Genomic DNA, 18,390 nt, shown 5'->3' on the forward strand with positions numbered 1-18,390 from the left:
ATACAGTAACTAAAAATATGATTTAATGTATTAAGACACCTATCGAGTTTTGTAACAGTACACCAATGCATTCGTAAAGTGTATTTAATATCATGATATTATATTGTAATTAATGGCTATGTCCTTGTTGTTCTATTATAGCGCCAGCCACCAAGTGGCGCAGTTCCACTTCTTTTTTTGTGTGTCCTCAGAGTGAGCCCATACATGTCAAATTTGGTGAAAATATCTCATTTTGTTTTGGAGGTATAGACATTTATATGTATGAGAGCATAAAAAATTACCCATGGGTGACTTTGATTGGATTTTTTTTGCCACTTACTATCAAAATTTTGGCATTAGCATTTAACCAACGAACAGTGGTTTCGTCTCGATCGGTCTAATGGTTTCGAAGATATTGGCAAATGTTTAAGCGCTAATTTACAACATTGCGCTAACCATAAGGCAAAACCTAGAATGTTTGATATCGTTAGACTCGGCAAGGATTCGGGAATGTAAGGAGATGACTCCTGTGAAAATAAGTCAACCAAATCCAAAGTTGTAAGCATGTAAATAATTTGTTCCACCACTAGGTGGCGCTGGTCCGAAACTTCTCAGTCTCTTTCAGAGCATCGTGCCAATGACCCATACCAAGTTGTAACGATGCGTTCATAAAATACAACATTTTAGTACAAAATTACAAAATGGCCGATATGGAGAAATTGGATATCAGTATGACTCGGCATGACGCCCTGAATCTAACTAGACCACTTTTATGATTTTTGGACAAACCGTTCAGAAGTTATAACCAAAAATAAAAAAATCATAACTCTGGACCAGTAGGTGGCGCTGCGCCGAAACGCAGCATGTAGCCTCAAGTCATGCTTGTGATGAAGTACCAAGTTTGGTCTGAATATGATCTGGTTACTTTTTTGTGAAAATCGGAGCAACCATCTAGGATGAGTTCGAAAAGTAGGTTTTTAAAAAAAATTCAAAATGACCAAAAGATTTACATGACGGAAACTGACGTCATATGATGCAATCAAATCGTCTTGAGCCAAGGAATCAGTGGGGAATTTTGTTTATAGCCCTTATGGTTCAAAAGTTATTAGTATAAACATGAGTGAAACTTTGGAAAGTTAGTGGTGCTAGAGGGATTGAGTTAGACTCCTTATCAGTGTGCCAATTTTCATAACTTTCCCGCAAGCGGTTCCATCTATGGGCTGCCATAGACTTCCATACGGAAGAAGAAGAAATGGAATAATAATAATAAGAACACTAACGATTTCAAGAGGTGCCTAGCCTACGCACTTTCAGTGCTTGGCTCCTAATTAGGCCATATCGAAGAAGGCGGTTGTCTACTAGCTGAAATGTTGTTGTTGTTTTTTGCAGTTTGCCTCCTGGATGTGAGTTTGGTCAGGCCGACATGCAGAAACTTGTGCCTAAGGAGGATAAACCCTCCAGCAGCACAGCAGCTGCAGGCCGGAGAAATGGTAAAATACTGCAATATTGCATTGTGGCAATTCTGCATATAAAGTCTTTATAAAGCTCACTACCTTTCTCTGCCTCATTTGATATGATTTATGTTTAAAAAAAAATTGGGGTTATTTTAGCCACCAGTTTCACTATTTTATTTCCTTCTTTCTTTTTGCATCTTAGTTCCTTTTATTTGCATTTCATGCCTTTCTTTTGCTGGTTTGCATTTTGCTTTTTTTTCTAAAGCCATTCTCTCTCCACCAGCTGAGACTGAGACCCTGTCTGTGGGGGTGGATCCCTCTGCTCAGGGTTTGCTGGAAGGAATGGGCCTGGATGGAGACTCTCTCGCTCCCATGGAGACGGATGAGCCCACAGCCACTGACCCAAAGACCAAGTCCAAACTCACCCCTGCCATGGCAACACGTATAAAACAAATTAAGCCTCTGCTCTCAGGTCAGCTGTCTTAGCAACTTTATTTACTGCCTTTTCCTAAGTAAAATGAGAAATCGTGAATAAAACTGTGCCTTGTTTTTGACTTATATATATCTTTATCTCCCCAGCCTCTTCTCGTTTGGGCAGGGCTCTGGCTGAGCTGTTTGGACTGCTGGTGAAGCTTTGTGTGGGCTCACCTGTCCGTCAGCGACGGTCTCACCATACCACTAGCACAGGCACGGCCCCAACACCAGCTGCTCGGGCCACAGCGTCATCTCTTACTAAACTCCTCACCAAGGGCTTGAGCTGGCAGCCTCCTCCTTACACGCCCACACCACGTTTCAGGTAAACACCAGCAAATTTGTAGCAAAGTTTACTCTATAATTCTGTTTTGAACATAGCATTTATATCTTCAATGATAGTTTAGTAAAAGGAGCTGCTGTTAGTCCAGTGTAAACAGACTGCCTTGTGCCTGAGCCTTGTGTGGTGTATAAAACTAATATTTATTAATGTGCTTCTCTGCCCTAATCAGGCTGACTTTCTTTATCTGCTCTGTGGGCTTTACCTCACCCATGCTGTTTGATGAGAGGAAATATCCATACCATCTGATGCTGCAGAAGTTCTTCTGTTCTGGTGGCCATGATGCTTTGTTTGAGTGAGTAGAAAAGTTTTATTTATTTTCTTTTTGCTTTTTACTAGCTCATAGGCTGAGGTTCCCACGGTCATGGAAATTCTAAATCTTAGACCTGGGTGATTTGATCTTTGATCTGATATGGTCTGTAGTGAATGGGTTGTTGACATTAACTACTTTTGTTAAGTTAATAACTAGGGATGGCCCGATACCGATACTGGCATCGGGGATCGGGCCGATACTGTCCTAATATACTCGTACTCGTACTCATAAAAATTCGCCGATACCACGCACCGATACCACGTACATTTTGCAAAACGAAACTGGCCGCCGCGAGTGCTTTGTCGAGGTGAACTGAGGCATAGGAAAGTATAATGTCGGCGGTTTGGGCTCATTTCAAGATAAGGGATGATGACAACAGCAAGGCAGACTATGAGTTATGTTCAGCTAAGGTGTCGAGAGGAGGGAAAGAAAGTACATCGTTTAACACCAGCAATCTAATTAAACATCTGAAGACGCATCATAGATCTGATGGCCGAGCGCGCGCGCGGGCGGTAATGCACTCACTCTGTGTGTGCGGGTTACGGGAGAATAAAACGATTCGCGGGACTCCCGCAAACTAGAAATATCTATGAATAAAACATAAAAACTAAAAGATTTTTATTCATCTCTTGCAGAAAAGCAACAAGAACAACTACAACAAAATAGAAACGATTTACAGGACAGAGTTTCTATTCATAACATGGTTACAGCGTTGAGCGATGTAGCCAATCACAGACATATGTGTTGATTTCTGGAACGCAATGGCCAATCAGAAGCATTTAAGATAGACTCCCCTCACCGCTCAAAACGGACTTTTTTGTTCAGTGCTGAATTCTGTATGCTGGCAAATCCTCTAATTATAACAAACAAAGTGTGGATATTATGAAAGATTGATTGTGCAGTCAGCTTCATTGATAATAACAGAGATGTGTGAGATCGCGATGAACTGTCAGCTTTTAGGATTTATTAAGGGAGCGCACTTTGCGCGCATTCAGTCATGCCAGACCATGCACGCAGTAGCCTGCTTGCTTTTATGTTAAATTAACAGTGGTTTGTGTGTTAATACATTTATTATTTTACTAATTTTTATTTATTTTTAGACTTGTTAAAACAAGCAGAGAAGAAAATAAAAACAGTCTTCTAACCTGTGTTCTAAAATAGTCGTCTTCTTTTCTGGGAGCCTATGCGGTAGAAATATCGGTATCGGTACTCGGTATCGGCAAGTACACAAATGTAAAAACTCGTACTTGTATCGGTTTGAAAAAAAATGGTATCGGGCCATCCCTATTAATAACCAAAACATTTTAACAGCATTTATGTTATTTTATAATTAATTATACATGCTGCAATTTATAATTAATTATACTGTTTTTATAATTTCATTAGGGCTGCAACTAACGATTATTTTGATAATCGATTAATCGGACGATTATTTTTTCTATTAATCGGACAAAAGATTCAATTCGATTTTTTGTTTATTATGACTAAATAAAACCCGGTTACACTTTATTTTAAGGTGTCCTTGTTACAGTGTAATTATATATTTAAGTACAGAGTAATATTAAGTAACTACATGTACTTACTATAGGAATAGGGTAGGATTAGGTTGAGGGTTAGTTGCATGTAATTATGCAAAATTTACTGTTATTACTACAGTAAGTACATGTAACATATGTAACAAAGACACCGTAAAATAAAGTGTTACCTAAAACCCTCAATTAGGATATTTATGTGTAAAAGTGTACTTTTAAAAAGTGCAAAAGCCACACATTGAGTTTTACAAATATCAATATTTGCATTGTTTTTAATGATAATTGCTGATGGCAAGTTGACAACCATGATTAATGTAAAAAAAAAAAACATTTATATCCAACATATTGTTTTAACACAATTTTTGTTAAAACAAATTTACAGACATGTTGTTCAGATGTGAAGATATAAACTAAAAACATCTCAAATATATAATTCATTTAATTTTTATTTAAAATTAATTGAATTATAAGGATAACTTGTAAAAAATAAATATAGAAAGACTGAAAACAAGCGTGTGAACATAGAGCCGCAGTAGATCGCGTTTGAAAAACAATTAAAACTTAATAGTAGACAAATGCTATATAAAGAGAGCGGAGTGGAGGTACGCAGCAAGCTAACAGGCTTGATTAAAAAGACAGGAAAAATGATGCATTAGTGCACAAACATTCGCTGAAAACCACTGAGTACAGTGACTAAAAAACAATAATTTACTGCTGGTGTTATTAACTGCCTTTATATTTAGTGCTTCGCTTTGTAAAGACCGTTTTAATTTAATATTTCTGCGGTAGCACTATTTTAATCCATCACTTATGTTGCGAGCGAACTGATTGCGCAACCTGATGCTCGAGACGCAAAATACAGACATCCCAAGTCTCCCGGAAGTTCTGGAAGTCACCCGCATATTGATAGCGGCTCGCAAATTAGTTCAAACTCCCGGGATTTGAGCGCGCATGCGAGACAGAAGAGACTGTGCTCCAAACCGTGTAGCGCGAGCGCGCGGCAGAGCAACGGAGGGAGAGAGACCTTGCGTGTGTGCCTCATGAAGCGCGTGTAAGACAGAGAGCATCCTGATTGGCCTGTTTCAACCAATCACCAGTAAACGCTCCCCGTGACGTAAGCAGACCAACTAATCGATAATGACATTCGTTGACAACGATTTTCATAATCGATTATTATCGATTTCATCGATTAGTTGTTGCAGCCCTAAATTTCATATTCAGAGACTACATGGAATATAATATTTGTAAATTTAAAATAAATGTTTAATACTGCAAGACCATTTAAAATGACTATTAAAGAGTATATTATTCATCAGCTATCCAAATATATATTTTCTATTTTTTCAGCTATGAAATTAATCTAACTTTCATTGTGCCATGAATAGTTAATTCATGGCACAATGTTTCTTCCTGGTTTCCACGTCAGCGCTGTTTGATCCGTTAATAACGGAGAAATGTGAATGTTTCTCACTAGATCTCGCAGCGATGTTATTACTTCAGTGGCGAATTCAAATTTTTTCTTTACTGGATTTCGATGTGTACCGGTAGTAACAGTGCTGCTTGATTAAGATCGGCTTGCGCTGCATTGGTCCAAACTGATAAACGGTCCGTCAACCACACAATAACGAGTAGCTCAGTTTCATTCCACTTGCATTACATTTGCCATTTGATGTTGGGCAATGTTGTCACGCCAGCATCTCTTACATTATGAGCGCGCTTGCCACGTGCAACGCGCCTACATTTGAGATAATGAAATTTTGGTCAGCAGGAAAAATGGTCCAAAGAACCGTTCGGTTTAAAAATGCGTACTGAAAACCGAACGGTTCAATACGAATGCGTGTATTGTTACTAGGGATGTGCACGAATATTCTAATTTTCGAATATTCGATCTGTAATTATTATTCGAAAAATAAAATACTATTCGAATTTTACTACATTGCTTTGCTGGCCGTAAATGCAGTGAATGCATGATAAATCCCAAGCACTAACTCGCAGTTATAATTAAATGCACTGGGTGGCGCTGTGGAGTGTGTTAACAAGCTGTGTGTATTAGATCACATAATGTTGTCGTCTGCCTCGCGAAGTTTGGAATTACTTGAAAACGATCTTACTAAATGGAATTACTTTTGATCGAATTAATTAATTAATCTGAGTTATAATATCATCAACACAATGAGAAATCACAATGAAATCCAAAAAGTCGAATGAGGAAAGATAGCTGTCCATCACTGCATTCACGACTGCAGGTAAGCGCAGCTGGACCCCGCGTGATCCGAAATGATAACTTAACTTATAGCAAAATGATTTTGAGACATATACTTCCTTTAAGTTTTGTTGAGGGGGACATGTTTAGTGCTGTTAGAAACTTAAAACACCGTTATCTTTGTGTCTCTGAAGCATCTGTCAGCGAAGCGCCTTTTCTCACTCGAGCATAAATTGCTGGCGGCGCCCCTGCATGTGGATATTGTTTTTCTCAATAAAAACGTGAAACAATATAAACACGATAATCATATGCTGACTCGTGTGTGTGTGTACGTTCTGTACGATATCGGGCGCAATCTGCTTTATTAGGCGTTTTTTTCCCCCGTTCGCGCTGCTTAAGCATGCTTTTATTAATGCTTTTGTTTTTTATATTTTTTGTTTACACATAGGCCTACTAGGGATGGTAAGATTCACCGATTCGCATCGGTGTATCGGCATAAAAGCTAACGATGCGATGCATCGATTTAAATAAGTGTGCATCGGATACAAGTTGGTATTTGTATCGCGATGCATCGTTTCTAACATCTGCATCGGTAAAAAAAACCCGATTTATTTATATATAATTATTAGTAGATGCGCTATACTTTTACTATTTAGAAAGTGACGAATCATTTGTGACCAATATTTTATTATGTAACTGCTGCGTTCACACCGAACGCAAATTGAGCGTCTGTAGCGAGTGATTTCCATGTTGAGTCAATGTAAAGATGCATTGACGCGGGTCTGGAGGTTCTGCGGCGCGAGATGTGTTTAGCGCGGTGCGATGGACACGATTTCGCCTCATTCGCGCGTCCCGGTCGACTAGATTGATTTCTCCTTTCTGAACTGTTGCTCAATCGCGTTCTCTCATCAAGACCATCACCACTGCTGCAGCTGCTACATGAATATGATGTATCACAACACTACGGAGTGTGAGGCGTGTCCTGAGAGTCACCTTTAAACCTTAAAGTAGGACATTTGAGTTAATCTGGTTTACAGCAGCCTGTGAGTGCCAATAATAGTTTTTCATTTTTTTTTATTTTTTTTTTTTTTTATTTGAATACAGTTATGAAAGACCTGTTTGTGAAATGTTTTTTTTATTTTTGTAATTGTTTGTTAAAACATCACCTGCTTTTGGTTTTGTGAAAAAAGATGAAAGAACCATGCGTTAAAAGTCAGATGGCACTTAAGCTACTTTATGATTTGTTGTATGTCTGAATAAAAGAAATAAGTTAACTATCTATACCATATTGAATTGCATTATATTTTTCTCCATTGCATCATATTACATTGAATCGCATCGCATCGCGTTGAATCGAATCGAAATCGGATCGCACCGCATCGTAATAGTAGTGAATCGTATTGCATCGCATCGGTAGCTGCTTATATGTATCTTTAATGTATCGTATCGTTGGCTATGCATCGAGATGCGTATCGCTTCGGCCTCAGCTATGAGATGCACATCCCTAAGGCCTACTGTTTAATGTTTTCAACTAAAAGAAAACTTTAACATATATTGTAAGCTTGTTGTGTATATTGCCTAATTGTAAGCTTGTTCAGAAATGGTGACAAAAACGTGAAAAAAAATTGTAACTTAAAAAATAACGTCTTTTTCGTTAAACGTCATTTAAATAAACGAATATTCGATTTTTATGAGCCTGAATATTCGAATGCTATATTTTTGAAAAATGCCCATCCCTAATTGTTACACCCCTAATATCTATCCATTTCATTTTTTTTAGGCATCACAGTTATTGGTGTACTGGTGTATTGCCACACCCCTAATATCAGTATAATATAAACTGAATTTAAAAATCCTTCTTCAGTAATTATGCTGTATTGGCTTTTAGTTAGGGCTGGGCGATATGGTCCAAAAAAATTATCACGATATTTTTTTTATATCAGTCGATATCGATAATTATCACGATAAATGTCAAATCTTTATTTCTTTCAAGTTTAAAGGCAGATTTTTGCTCCTAAGTGAAGGTTGTATAAACCAGAGCGTTAATTGTGGTTTTAACTCTTTATTGTCAGAACATATCATGACAAACACTTGCCAAACAGGTGAACTTTTCACAAATCTGAGGTAGAACATTCAAACATTTGTCATTTTTCCTTAACAAAATTAATATCTGAATAGAAAAATATTTCTTCAGCACAGTTTGCAGTGCATGCTGCAATATTCAAATTACATGTTTTGTCTCGAAATGCATATTTGACAGTGAGTTTGACAGTAAATCTGCATCCTAACTCAAGCTAATACTACTCTGTTAAATGTATTAACAAAAACAGTAACATCTGTTTAAAAAAATTATAATAATTTGACGACCACATTTTTATTTGGTAAAATGTAGCCTAATATTCTGACTGTTTGAGTTTTATTAAAATTAACCATTAGTCATCCAGTATCATGCATTTAGATCATGATAACCACAGATAAAACCAGGCATAGCCTATAACTTAGCACCTCACTATCATGGCAAAATGTAACTTTATGGTTTCTATGGTATTTTTATGAAAAACAGTAGCCTAACAGTTAAATACATTATTAAATACTATAATTATATTCCATTAGTCATTTAATACATTGTCTACATTAATAATATTATACAATTCAATATGTATCCCACACTTCATGGTGCAGTTAATATTACTAGGCTAACCTTACAGTAAATCCAAGGTAGGCTAAATGGATTCAGTATCAATTCAGATTCTGCGCGCAGTGTTTCTCCTGTTTGTCAGCGCTGTTTCATCTGCCTTTAAACATTTGTGTTCTTCGCTGAACTCAAGCGCTTCTCTCATTGAATCTCGTGACCGAGGCCGATCAGAGTAAACGCGTCTGCTCTACTCTAGTGCCGTTTGGACTTTGAGCCGAGCGGATAAACAGTCCGTGAGCGCGCGCGGTTCAAATGAGTTTCGTTCCGCTTTTGGCGCATAAACATTATCGAACATTTATCGACCTCTTGATATCGTTTTATCGAGAAAAATTATATCGCGATAATTATCGTTATCGTTTTATCGCCCAGCCCTACTTTTAGTATTATAATTATTTCTACAAGTAAGTAAAAATGCTTCATGTTCATCAGGACATTTAATTGGGCCCTGTCCATGGGTGGTAAAGTACCCGTGTCGGAGGGCTTGGAACACTCTGAGCTGCCTGATGGGACGGGAGAGTTTCTAGATGCCTGGTTGATGCTAGTAGAGAAGATGGTGAACCCCAGCACAGTTCTGGACTCCCCACACTCTCTGCCCGCTAAAGTGCCTGGAGCAACACTCAATGCCCCACAGTTCAGCGCCTTGCGCTTTCTCATCGTCACCCAGAAGGTAGGAATGCCATTATTGTCAGTGTAAATTATATAAATACACTTGCATTGTCATAATGAACTAATTGTAATTTTTCATCTCTTGTTGTAGGCTGCATTCAGCTGTATACGTAACCTATGGAACCGTAAGCCCTTGAAGGTCTACGGTGGACGCATGGCTGAGTCCATGCTGGCCATTCTGTGCCACATCCTACGAGGAGAACCTATCATCCAGGAGCGGCTCTCCAAAGAAAGGGAGGGTACAGTTCGGCCTGAGGAGGAGAGCAGCTCCACAAGTGCTGGGGGAACAAGTGGCCCTACAGCAGCAGGGGGAGTAGTTGGAGAAGGAGTGCCTGGAAGTGCCAATGGAAGCTCTACTGCAGGCTCTACAGAGGAGGGGAGCAACTCAACAACTCGCAGAGAGCCACAGGTCAACCAAGCTCAGCTCACTCAGGTACAGTGGTGGAAAGAGTACTGAAAAAACATACTCAAGTAATTTTTTGGAATGTAATGGTACTTTTACTTGAGTAAGAGTAAAAAAATTTCTTATATAAAAGTACTCATGAGTAGTGAGTACTGAGCTGCGGATTCTACCCCCTTATAATAAACACTGCACTACAATTAATACATTTTAAAAAATTACATGTACTGTAATTAGCATTTATCTTTTGTATTTTGTCATTAAGATTGAAGAATAGCTATCATCCATCTTTTTAAATCAATTACCTCACCTAATGTACTGAAAAAGGCTAAGATAGTGAGCTAACACTAGCTACACTGTAATTCCATGACATTAAATATGTTGCAATTTAAACGTAAATGCACATTGTTCTAGAAGTTGGGGCAACATCCCTTACATTTTACACGGCTACATTTACTCGCATTGTAATGCTGATAATATAACTTGTTGTAAGGAAAATTGTGCATTAAATATAGGGAACTTATATCCGGGGAAACTTACAAAAGAACCAAACACACAAACAAATGCATGTCTCTTTGTAGTCTCAGCGAAGCTGTTTTATCAGCAGCATCCACAAAAAAAACTTCAAAAATGTTTTTGCGCAAGTGCACTTGCTAAATGAAGGTGGATTGTATAAAACCAAGAACCACGGCAGTGCACATATCGCTATATGCGTCTCTCTATTATGTGAAGTAAATGGGAGCGGGAATTCACCGCATTATTAATTTACCTTAGCATATTAGAAGACGCTGATATCTCAATTGAGCGGTTAAAGTTTTCTATGCAGAATTTGATTTGATGAGTCACGAGACCAATTACTTGATCCAATCACGTTATTGGATAAAAATAAAATCAAAACAAGCATGTAACGAGTAACGACCAAAAACGGAATGAAAATAGCGGAGTAAAAGTACCGATACATCACATAAAATGTACTCAAGTAAAAGTAAAATTACACAATTTTTAAACTACTCAAAAAAGTACAATTTCTGATAAAAATGACTTAATTACAGTAACGTGAGTATTTGTAATTTTTTACTTCACACCCCTGCTCAGGTAACGTTAGTTCCTGTTGTAGGTCTCTATGAAATCTGTTAAATTTTTCCAAATTCATCCAAGTGTTGGCAAATTCAGTGATATTCTGGGGTATACAGTAAATTCCGTTTTTATGAGTGGATTCTGTGATTCTGTCTGTGTTTTCCTGTATCACAGAAATCATAGGGCCCGATTGTTTTTAGTTGATAATGAGGTCTTTGTGCTGTAATTAGAAATCTGTAATACCTGAAAAAAGCTATTAGCCAGTGCTAACCAGCCAAATCTGTCCTTCACAGCTAATGGACATGGGCTTCTCCAGAGAGCATGCAATGGAGTCTCTGCTGAACACCAGCACTATGGAACAGGCCACCGAGTACCTGCTTACGCACCCTCCACCACTGCTCAGCGCAGCTGTCAGAGTAAGACCCTAACACGACAAAACCCTCTCTCTTTCTCTCATACACGCACACACAGACAGGATGCACACACGAGGTATAAGCTAGTGTAGTCACTGTGAGCTTTGTTTCTGTAGGAGTTCACCATGTCTGAAGAAGACCAGATGATGCGGGCCATTGCCATGTCTCTAGGTCAAGAAGTTAGCATGGAGCAGCGCTCAGACTCACCTGAGGTGGGCACCCACACACTCATTATTACATCACTAAAATAGGAATTAATGAGTAGTGCAGCATAGGTCATCTCACCTGCCTACTTCACATTTTCTTCAGCAAGCATTCTCTGCCTTTGAACAGACACACGAGTCACACCCTGTTACTTCTTGTTCGTAGGAAGCTGCTCGCCGGCGTGAGGAGGATGAGAGGAGAGCAAGGGAGCGGGTAGAAGAGGAAGAAGCACGCTGTCTGGAGCGCTTCCTGGAAGCTGAGCCTCTAGACACTACAGAGCTACATTCCTTCACAGACTCAATGCTCCCTGGCTGCTTCCACCTGCTCGACGAGCTGCCGGACACAGTATACCGCCTCTGTGATCTGCTCATGACTGCTGTTAAAAGGAATGGCCCTGAATATAGAGACCTCATCCTCAGACAGGTGGTCAATCAGGTCAGTATGCTTGTATATGCTCACAGCATACTGTTGTTATAGGAATTTGTACAGTGTACAATTTTCAAGCATTAATGTGGCTTTTTTCATCAGTTTAATTTGCTGTGCAAAGAAAATTTGCAATATTTGCTGGAAATTATATAGTTATTAGAATTATTCAGTCTAGTAAAAAGGCATGATTAACAAATAAAAGATATAATGCTGCACCTAATGCTTTCTGGGTAGGCTGCATACTCTGTAACAAGTTACAACCATGGTGTGCTTTAGACCCTATCCTCAACCATATTTTTGTGTATATTTACAAAGGTGTGGGAGGCCGCTGACGTGTTGATAAAGGCTGCGGTGCCGCTAACCACCAGCGACACCAAGACTGTGTCTGAGTGGACGAGACAGATGGCGACTCTCCCCCAGGCCTCCAACCTGGCCACCCGCATCCTGCTGCTCACGCTGCTTTTCGAGGTACACGGCCTTCTGCACACATCATCACTGTTTATTTATACACTGTCCTCAAAAAAGTACTGGAGGATCTGCATTGAAGTAAATGCACCCGCTGCACTGCTCTGATGGAAGTGCGTCTTGCTCTGTTCCGCAGGAGCTGAAACTCTCATGTGCTCGGGTGGTCGAGAGCAGTGGTGTCTTGACTGTGCTGATTAAGCTTTTGGAGGTGGTGCAGCCCTGTCTGCAAGCTGCCAAAGAGCAGAAGGATATTCAAACACCTAAGTGAGTCGCTGTCCTTCCCCTGTCTGCATGAATGATCAGTTTATGCTCAGACATCAGCATTCCTAGAAATCTCTGCTGATCCAAGCATGTTAGAAATTGAGTTGCAGAATAAGGGGAATAATCATTTGTTTGAGGCCTTATTCAGTACTTTACAGTGTTTTGATTTATAAAATGTTTTCCATGTCCTTTTTAACATAAGCCTATGTTTTTATCTCTAGATGGATCACCCCTGTGCTCCTGCTTATTGACTTCTATGAGAAAATGGCTGTTTCATCCAAACGAAGAGCTCAGATGAATAAGGTTGGTGCCAAATGAAGTATAAAGGATGTAAGTTATAATCATAAACAGTGAATATGGCAGCAGTGAACATAGAAGTGTTTTTAATTTTTATTCTTAATCATCTTAGTACCTGCAGCCCAATGGGAATAACTGGCGTTGGTTTGACGACCGTTCAGGTCGCTGGTGCAGCTACAGTGCAAGTAACAACAGCACCATCGACTCTGCCTGGAGGGCAGGAGAGACCAGCGTCCGCTTCACTGCTGGCCGCAGGAGATACACTGTCCAGTTCAACACCATGGTGCAGGTAACGACTACAACCTGTACATGGAAATTTGATAGATTTTTGCCATTCCCCATACAGCATGAGTAATACATTTTACTTCAATATATATATATATATTTTCTTCAGGTAAATGAGGAGACTGGGAACAGACGACCAGTTATGTTGACGGTACAGCGGGTGCCACGGATTCCCAAGACCACAAAATCTGGAAGTGTTACTGATACAGAGAGAGAAGAGGGTGAACAGAGAGCAAAAACTGAGGAGACACAGACTGATACAGGTGGAGAATTAGCAAACTTGTTCACTTAAAAAAAAAAAATCTAAACTTTTAATAATGCATTTTGTAGTGTTTTGAGTTTGACTTAGGATGAAATAATTGGATGAAATAATTTAGGATGAAATAATTTAATTTTAGAATAATCTAATTTAATAATTTACAATTTTCCTTATGGCTTTTTCAGATTCCAGCTCAGTGGCTGTGGAAATGGCGCCTCCTAAAGAAGAGCCGGAGCAGAAGGATTCAAGCACGGCAGCTCCCTCCGTCCTTCAGGACCCCTCTGGTTCCAGTGCTATTGTTGTACAGGGGCTGACGGAGGACATGATCACTATTTTGATCCGCGCCTGTGTCAGTATGATCAGTGTCCCTGTGGACCCGGACACTTTGCACGCCACCTTGCGGCTCTGTCTGCGTCTCACACGTACACACCATTATGCCATGATGTTTGCAGAGCTCAAGAGCACCCGCATGATCCTGAACCTCACACAGAGCTCAGGTTTCAATGGCTTCACCCCACTGGTCACTCTGCTCTTCCGCCACATCATAGAGGACCCAGCCACACTGCGGCACACTATGGAAAAGGTGCATATTCACCTGAAAGCTACATTTATCCTATCTTAGGTGTATTATCTGAAATAGTTTATTCTTATCTTACTGTTCCTTGCTCATCGTCTTTTCTCAGGTGGTACGGTCTGCCGTCACCAGTGGTGCAGGAAGCACTACTTCAGGTGTGGTGTCAGGTAGTCTTGGCTCCAGGGAAATCAACTACATCCTGCGTGTCCTCGGGCCAGCGGCCTGCCGCAACCCGGAGTGCTTTACGGAAACTGCCAAGAGTTGCATCCGAATTGCTCTCCCTGCCCCAAGAGGTGCTGGCACTGGTATGGTGGAAAATCTCACAGAGATCCTCCCTAAAAGTCATATATCAGCATATATTGTTGTTCTTAAGCCAATTGCCTGATCTCAGTCTCTCTCCATTAATTAGCCTCAGATGATGAGTTTGAGAACTTTAGAATTAAGGGTCCAAATGCTGTCCAGCTAGTGAAGACCACACCTCTCAAGCTGTCCCCACTGCCCTCCATACCAGAGACGATTAAAGAGGTCATCTATGACATGCTGAATGCCCTAGCAGCATATCACGCTCCAGAAGAGGGTAAGAAAAATCATCAGACAGAAAAATTAGAGCATGCTTATATTTAGTTCATGGTCTAGATCTACCAAGCTGTCATCTCTCATCAACATCCTCTTCTCTTAATGCTCGGGGTCCACTTGGGGTTGTTTGTGTAGCAGAGAGAGGAGAGGAGCGAGCAGCCGCAGTACCAGGGAGTCAAGACCTTTGTCAGATCCTGCAGGATGTCGGTGATGATGTCTACCAGCAGTACAGACTCACCAGACAAGGCAGTGATTTCGACTCACAGTCTGCCTTCCACATTAATGTAAGAGTCAACATGGTTTTATATATATTGTGTAAGGTCTATCAGATTTTTGTGTATTGCATCAGTTATAATAGAATTCCATAATTACCATCACTAAGGCTAATATTTATTCTTCTTCCCAAAACTTAAGTTAAATTTTCCCTGCACTGTGTATGCTACATTAATGATAATCAAACTTTGTGGCTTATTGCAGAGAGATGTGTTTTTACTTTAAAGGCACACTATGCAAGATTTGTACCATAATATAACAACAGCTTCAAAGTCATTTCGATGGTAAACCAACTCATAGTAGGGCGAATCATCCCGATAGCAAAGCAGGGGGGATGCTGCTGGCAAAACCAGCAATGCAGGTTTGAGAGGTGGCGCCCCGCCAAATCTCGCGAGAATCACGACTTGGTATGATAGCAGGCTGTTTAATTTAAAGCTGCAGTCCGGCATTTTTCCTCTTTGTCGCCATCTCTGTTCGAAATCTGCAATTGCAGTCATTCGCGGAATTATCAACTTTACGTGGGTTGTAGTTCAACACCCTCGACACGGCACAGCGCGGATGAACACAGTGTTTGAGGAGAGTGTGCAGCTGTCAGTCACCGCGCCGATGTGGATATTGTCATTCAGAATCACAGATTATTCTTTTTGGAAGTATGACCAACAAAAGAATTTTCACCGGGAAATGTCATCTGAACTAGTAAGAAACATTCACTTTTGTTCTGGTTCTGACATTGCAGTAAATCGCGCTGATTAAATCTAACAATTGCTTATAAGTTATCATTTCACGCAAAACCGTGCAAAGTAGCTATACTATGTTCTCTAATTGTTAATGTTAACAACGTCAGCAAGCATTGCGTGACTACATCATGTAATGTCCTTCTGATATTATCCTTGTTTTCGCATGGGTCCGGTTGCAGTCTCTTTTTTTCTGTAGCCACTCCGAAGTCCGAACGAAGTCTTTTGCATGTTACAGCGGGTGAGTCTCTAGTTGTCACTGATGATGATCGTCGCTTGAACCTTTCTGGATCCGCCATCAAATTGATAAGTTTAATTATATCAAGTGCTGTGAGAAAAGGCTATAAATCTCCACCTCCAACATCCTCACACGCAATATAGCTTATACTAGCCGAGACTCCTTCTTTATGTGTACAGATGTGACGTAATGACCCAAAGACATGCTCGAATCTCCCGCGGAAATCCACCAGTACCACTAAAATTAAAAACATTATTACAAGCTTACCGTTTTGCATCGAGCTAAGGCAAGCAGATAGTTTTGAACACTGGCTGGTTATGTATTTTATCAAATATGTATTTTGGATAATTTTTAACCCAAAAAAAGCTACGGACAGCAGCTTTAACAATAACACAGGCTGTTTAATTTAACAATAGAAATAACACAAGTATAAAAATTACTGCAATTATATTCAATATAACATTTATTAAAATAATTGGGAATAAATTATTTGAAAATGTATCAACTTTATAAAACAATCTGCAAAATAAACTGATTTATAATTTAAATAGCAGCAACTTGATTCTGTAATCAAAAATGAAGAATTTGTTTAAAACATGGACAAATAGGAAGTAAACATTGTAATCAACTGTGCACTTGGTAATCTGTTAAGTCTTTGCGCCCTTGGTCACAGACAGACCGCCAAGCACAGAGTGCATGTGTTTTTTTTAATACAGGATACAATGTGCTCTTCAGCTGATACACAGACGTTTTTGATTTGTGCTCTTTTTTTTAATTTTCTTTTTTTAAGACCGAACTAATGAAGATAGAATGGGCATTTCTGTGCGTTTGCACTCAGATGTTGGGTTCTTTGTGCTGTTAAAATTAAAGTCCCACTCACAACCATTAATGGTTGACCTTGCTGATATTTTTTATAGTTTTCCTGCTCTAGTGCCATGGCTTTAGCTGTTCTGTTCTAGTTCAACTTTAGCTGTTCTATGAGAAACACGAGTATCCCAAGTGTATGTGTAGTGTACTATAATGAGCTCAGAAATGTGGGATTTGCATTAACAGTGGGTGTTAATTATACTCTATCAGACTCAGGTGTTTGCTGCAGATGGTGCCGTTGCAGAATCCTCCCAGTCTGGAACACCACAGGGAGAAGGTGAACACACACAGCTCAAAACCTTTCTTTATACAGTAACCATATTTTTCTCATTTTTGCTTGTTCTTTGAATTGCCCTTGTAAATGTTTCCCGTCATTATTATTTTCTATGTCCCTAGCCTCTACGCCTGAGGAAATGCGTGAAGAGAAAAAGGAGCAGGAGGGAGAGAAAGGAGCTACTTCAGAGGAGAGCCGAGCTGCTAAGGCTAAGGCCAGCAAACCTCTGATGCCTACCTCCACCATCCTGAGGCTTCTGGCAGAGTTGGTGCGCTCATATGTTGGCATTGCCACGCTCATCACCTCTTACAACTACACAGCTGGCCAGTCAGAGCTTATTAAGGAGGTGAGCCATATTGGAGTTGAGATAGCAACAAAGTTTTTCTGGTCAAATGTTTTACCTTCAACCTCTTTGTCATATTGTTTTTCGAGAACTGAGCCTCTTTATGCAATTTATGCTTGAGATTCCTGATTGCTTTGAACACTTCTCCTGGACTATCAAAGACATTATTTCAGTGCATTTGTAAAGTCCAGTTTTTTTTTTTTTTTATCTCAGCAAACCTCATTTGTCATGTAACATTTGTGACCCAATATATGTACAGGATTGCAGTGTGCTGGCATTTGTTTTGGACCACTTGCTCCCACACACCCAGAACTCTGAGGACAAGGACACCCCTGCCCTTGCGCGTCTTTTCCTGGCTAGCCTTGCTGCAGCTGGCACAGGCACCGATGCCCAAGCGGCCCTGGTCAACGAGGTCAAGGCCGCTCTGAGTCGAGCATTGGGCATGGCAGAGGGCACAGAGAAACACGCCCGGTCAGTCTAGCTGCCTAGTCGATAGATTAAACTGACTTTTAAACAATTGACATCTACTCAATTAAATCTGTAAAACTTAACTAAACTTTGACTTTTCTCTCTTTGCAGCTTGCAAGCAGTTATGTGTATCATCAGCACCATTATGGAGTCGTGTCCCTCCACCTCGAGCTTCTACAGCACAGCCACAGCTAAGACCCAGCACAACGGCATGAACAATATCATCCGACTCTTCCTGAAGAAAGGCCTTGTTAATGACCTCGCCCGTGTGCCTCACAGCCTCGATCTATCCAGGTAACGCAT

General features: G+C 40.0%; 1 protein-coding gene across 11 annotated transcripts in view; it reads left to right on the plus strand.

The window, feature by feature from the left end:
- huwe1 (HECT, UBA and WWE domain containing E3 ubiquitin protein ligase 1) overlaps positions 1–18,390 on the plus strand; it is a 63,915-nt gene that overhangs the window by 17,217 nt on the left and 28,308 nt on the right. For 9 of the 11 annotated variants that reach the window (XM_056239272.1, XM_056239338.1, XM_056239322.1 and 6 more), the window contains exons 27-48: positions 1,369–1,469; positions 1,717–1,905; positions 2,013–2,229; positions 2,417–2,539; positions 9,417–9,654; positions 9,745–10,086; positions 11,424–11,546; positions 11,660–11,755; positions 11,913–12,182; positions 12,489–12,641; positions 12,775–12,902; positions 13,121–13,202; positions 13,309–13,485; positions 13,591–13,744; positions 13,926–14,323; positions 14,424–14,619; positions 14,724–14,891; positions 15,026–15,174; positions 17,213–17,279; positions 17,399–17,622; positions 17,879–18,090; positions 18,199–18,381. In XM_056239272.1, coding sequence (XP_056095247.1) covers positions 1,369–1,469; positions 1,717–1,905; positions 2,013–2,229; positions 2,417–2,539; positions 9,417–9,654; positions 9,745–10,086; positions 11,424–11,546; positions 11,660–11,755; positions 11,913–12,182; positions 12,489–12,641; positions 12,775–12,902; positions 13,121–13,202; positions 13,309–13,485; positions 13,591–13,744; positions 13,926–14,323; positions 14,424–14,619; positions 14,724–14,891; positions 15,026–15,174; positions 17,213–17,279; positions 17,399–17,622; positions 17,879–18,090; positions 18,199–18,381 — 3,990 coding nt within the window. The remainder of the gene's footprint in view (positions 1–1,368; positions 1,470–1,716; positions 1,906–2,012; positions 2,230–2,416; positions 2,540–9,416; positions 9,655–9,744; positions 10,087–11,423; positions 11,547–11,659; positions 11,756–11,912; positions 12,183–12,488; positions 12,642–12,774; positions 12,903–13,120; positions 13,203–13,308; positions 13,486–13,590; positions 13,745–13,925; positions 14,324–14,423; positions 14,620–14,723; positions 14,892–15,025; positions 15,175–17,212; positions 17,280–17,398; positions 17,623–17,878; positions 18,091–18,198; positions 18,382–18,390) is intronic. The other 2 variants (XM_056239293.1, XM_056239329.1) reach the window with 2 other exon arrangements.

Source organism: Rhinichthys klamathensis, unplaced genomic scaffold (genome assembly GCF_029890125.1).
Source record: "Rhinichthys klamathensis goyatoka isolate OS25496 unplaced genomic scaffold, OSU_Roscu_1.1 h1tg000020l_1, whole genome shotgun sequence".
Taxonomy (NCBI): domain Eukaryota; kingdom Metazoa; phylum Chordata; class Actinopteri; order Cypriniformes; family Leuciscidae; genus Rhinichthys; species Rhinichthys klamathensis.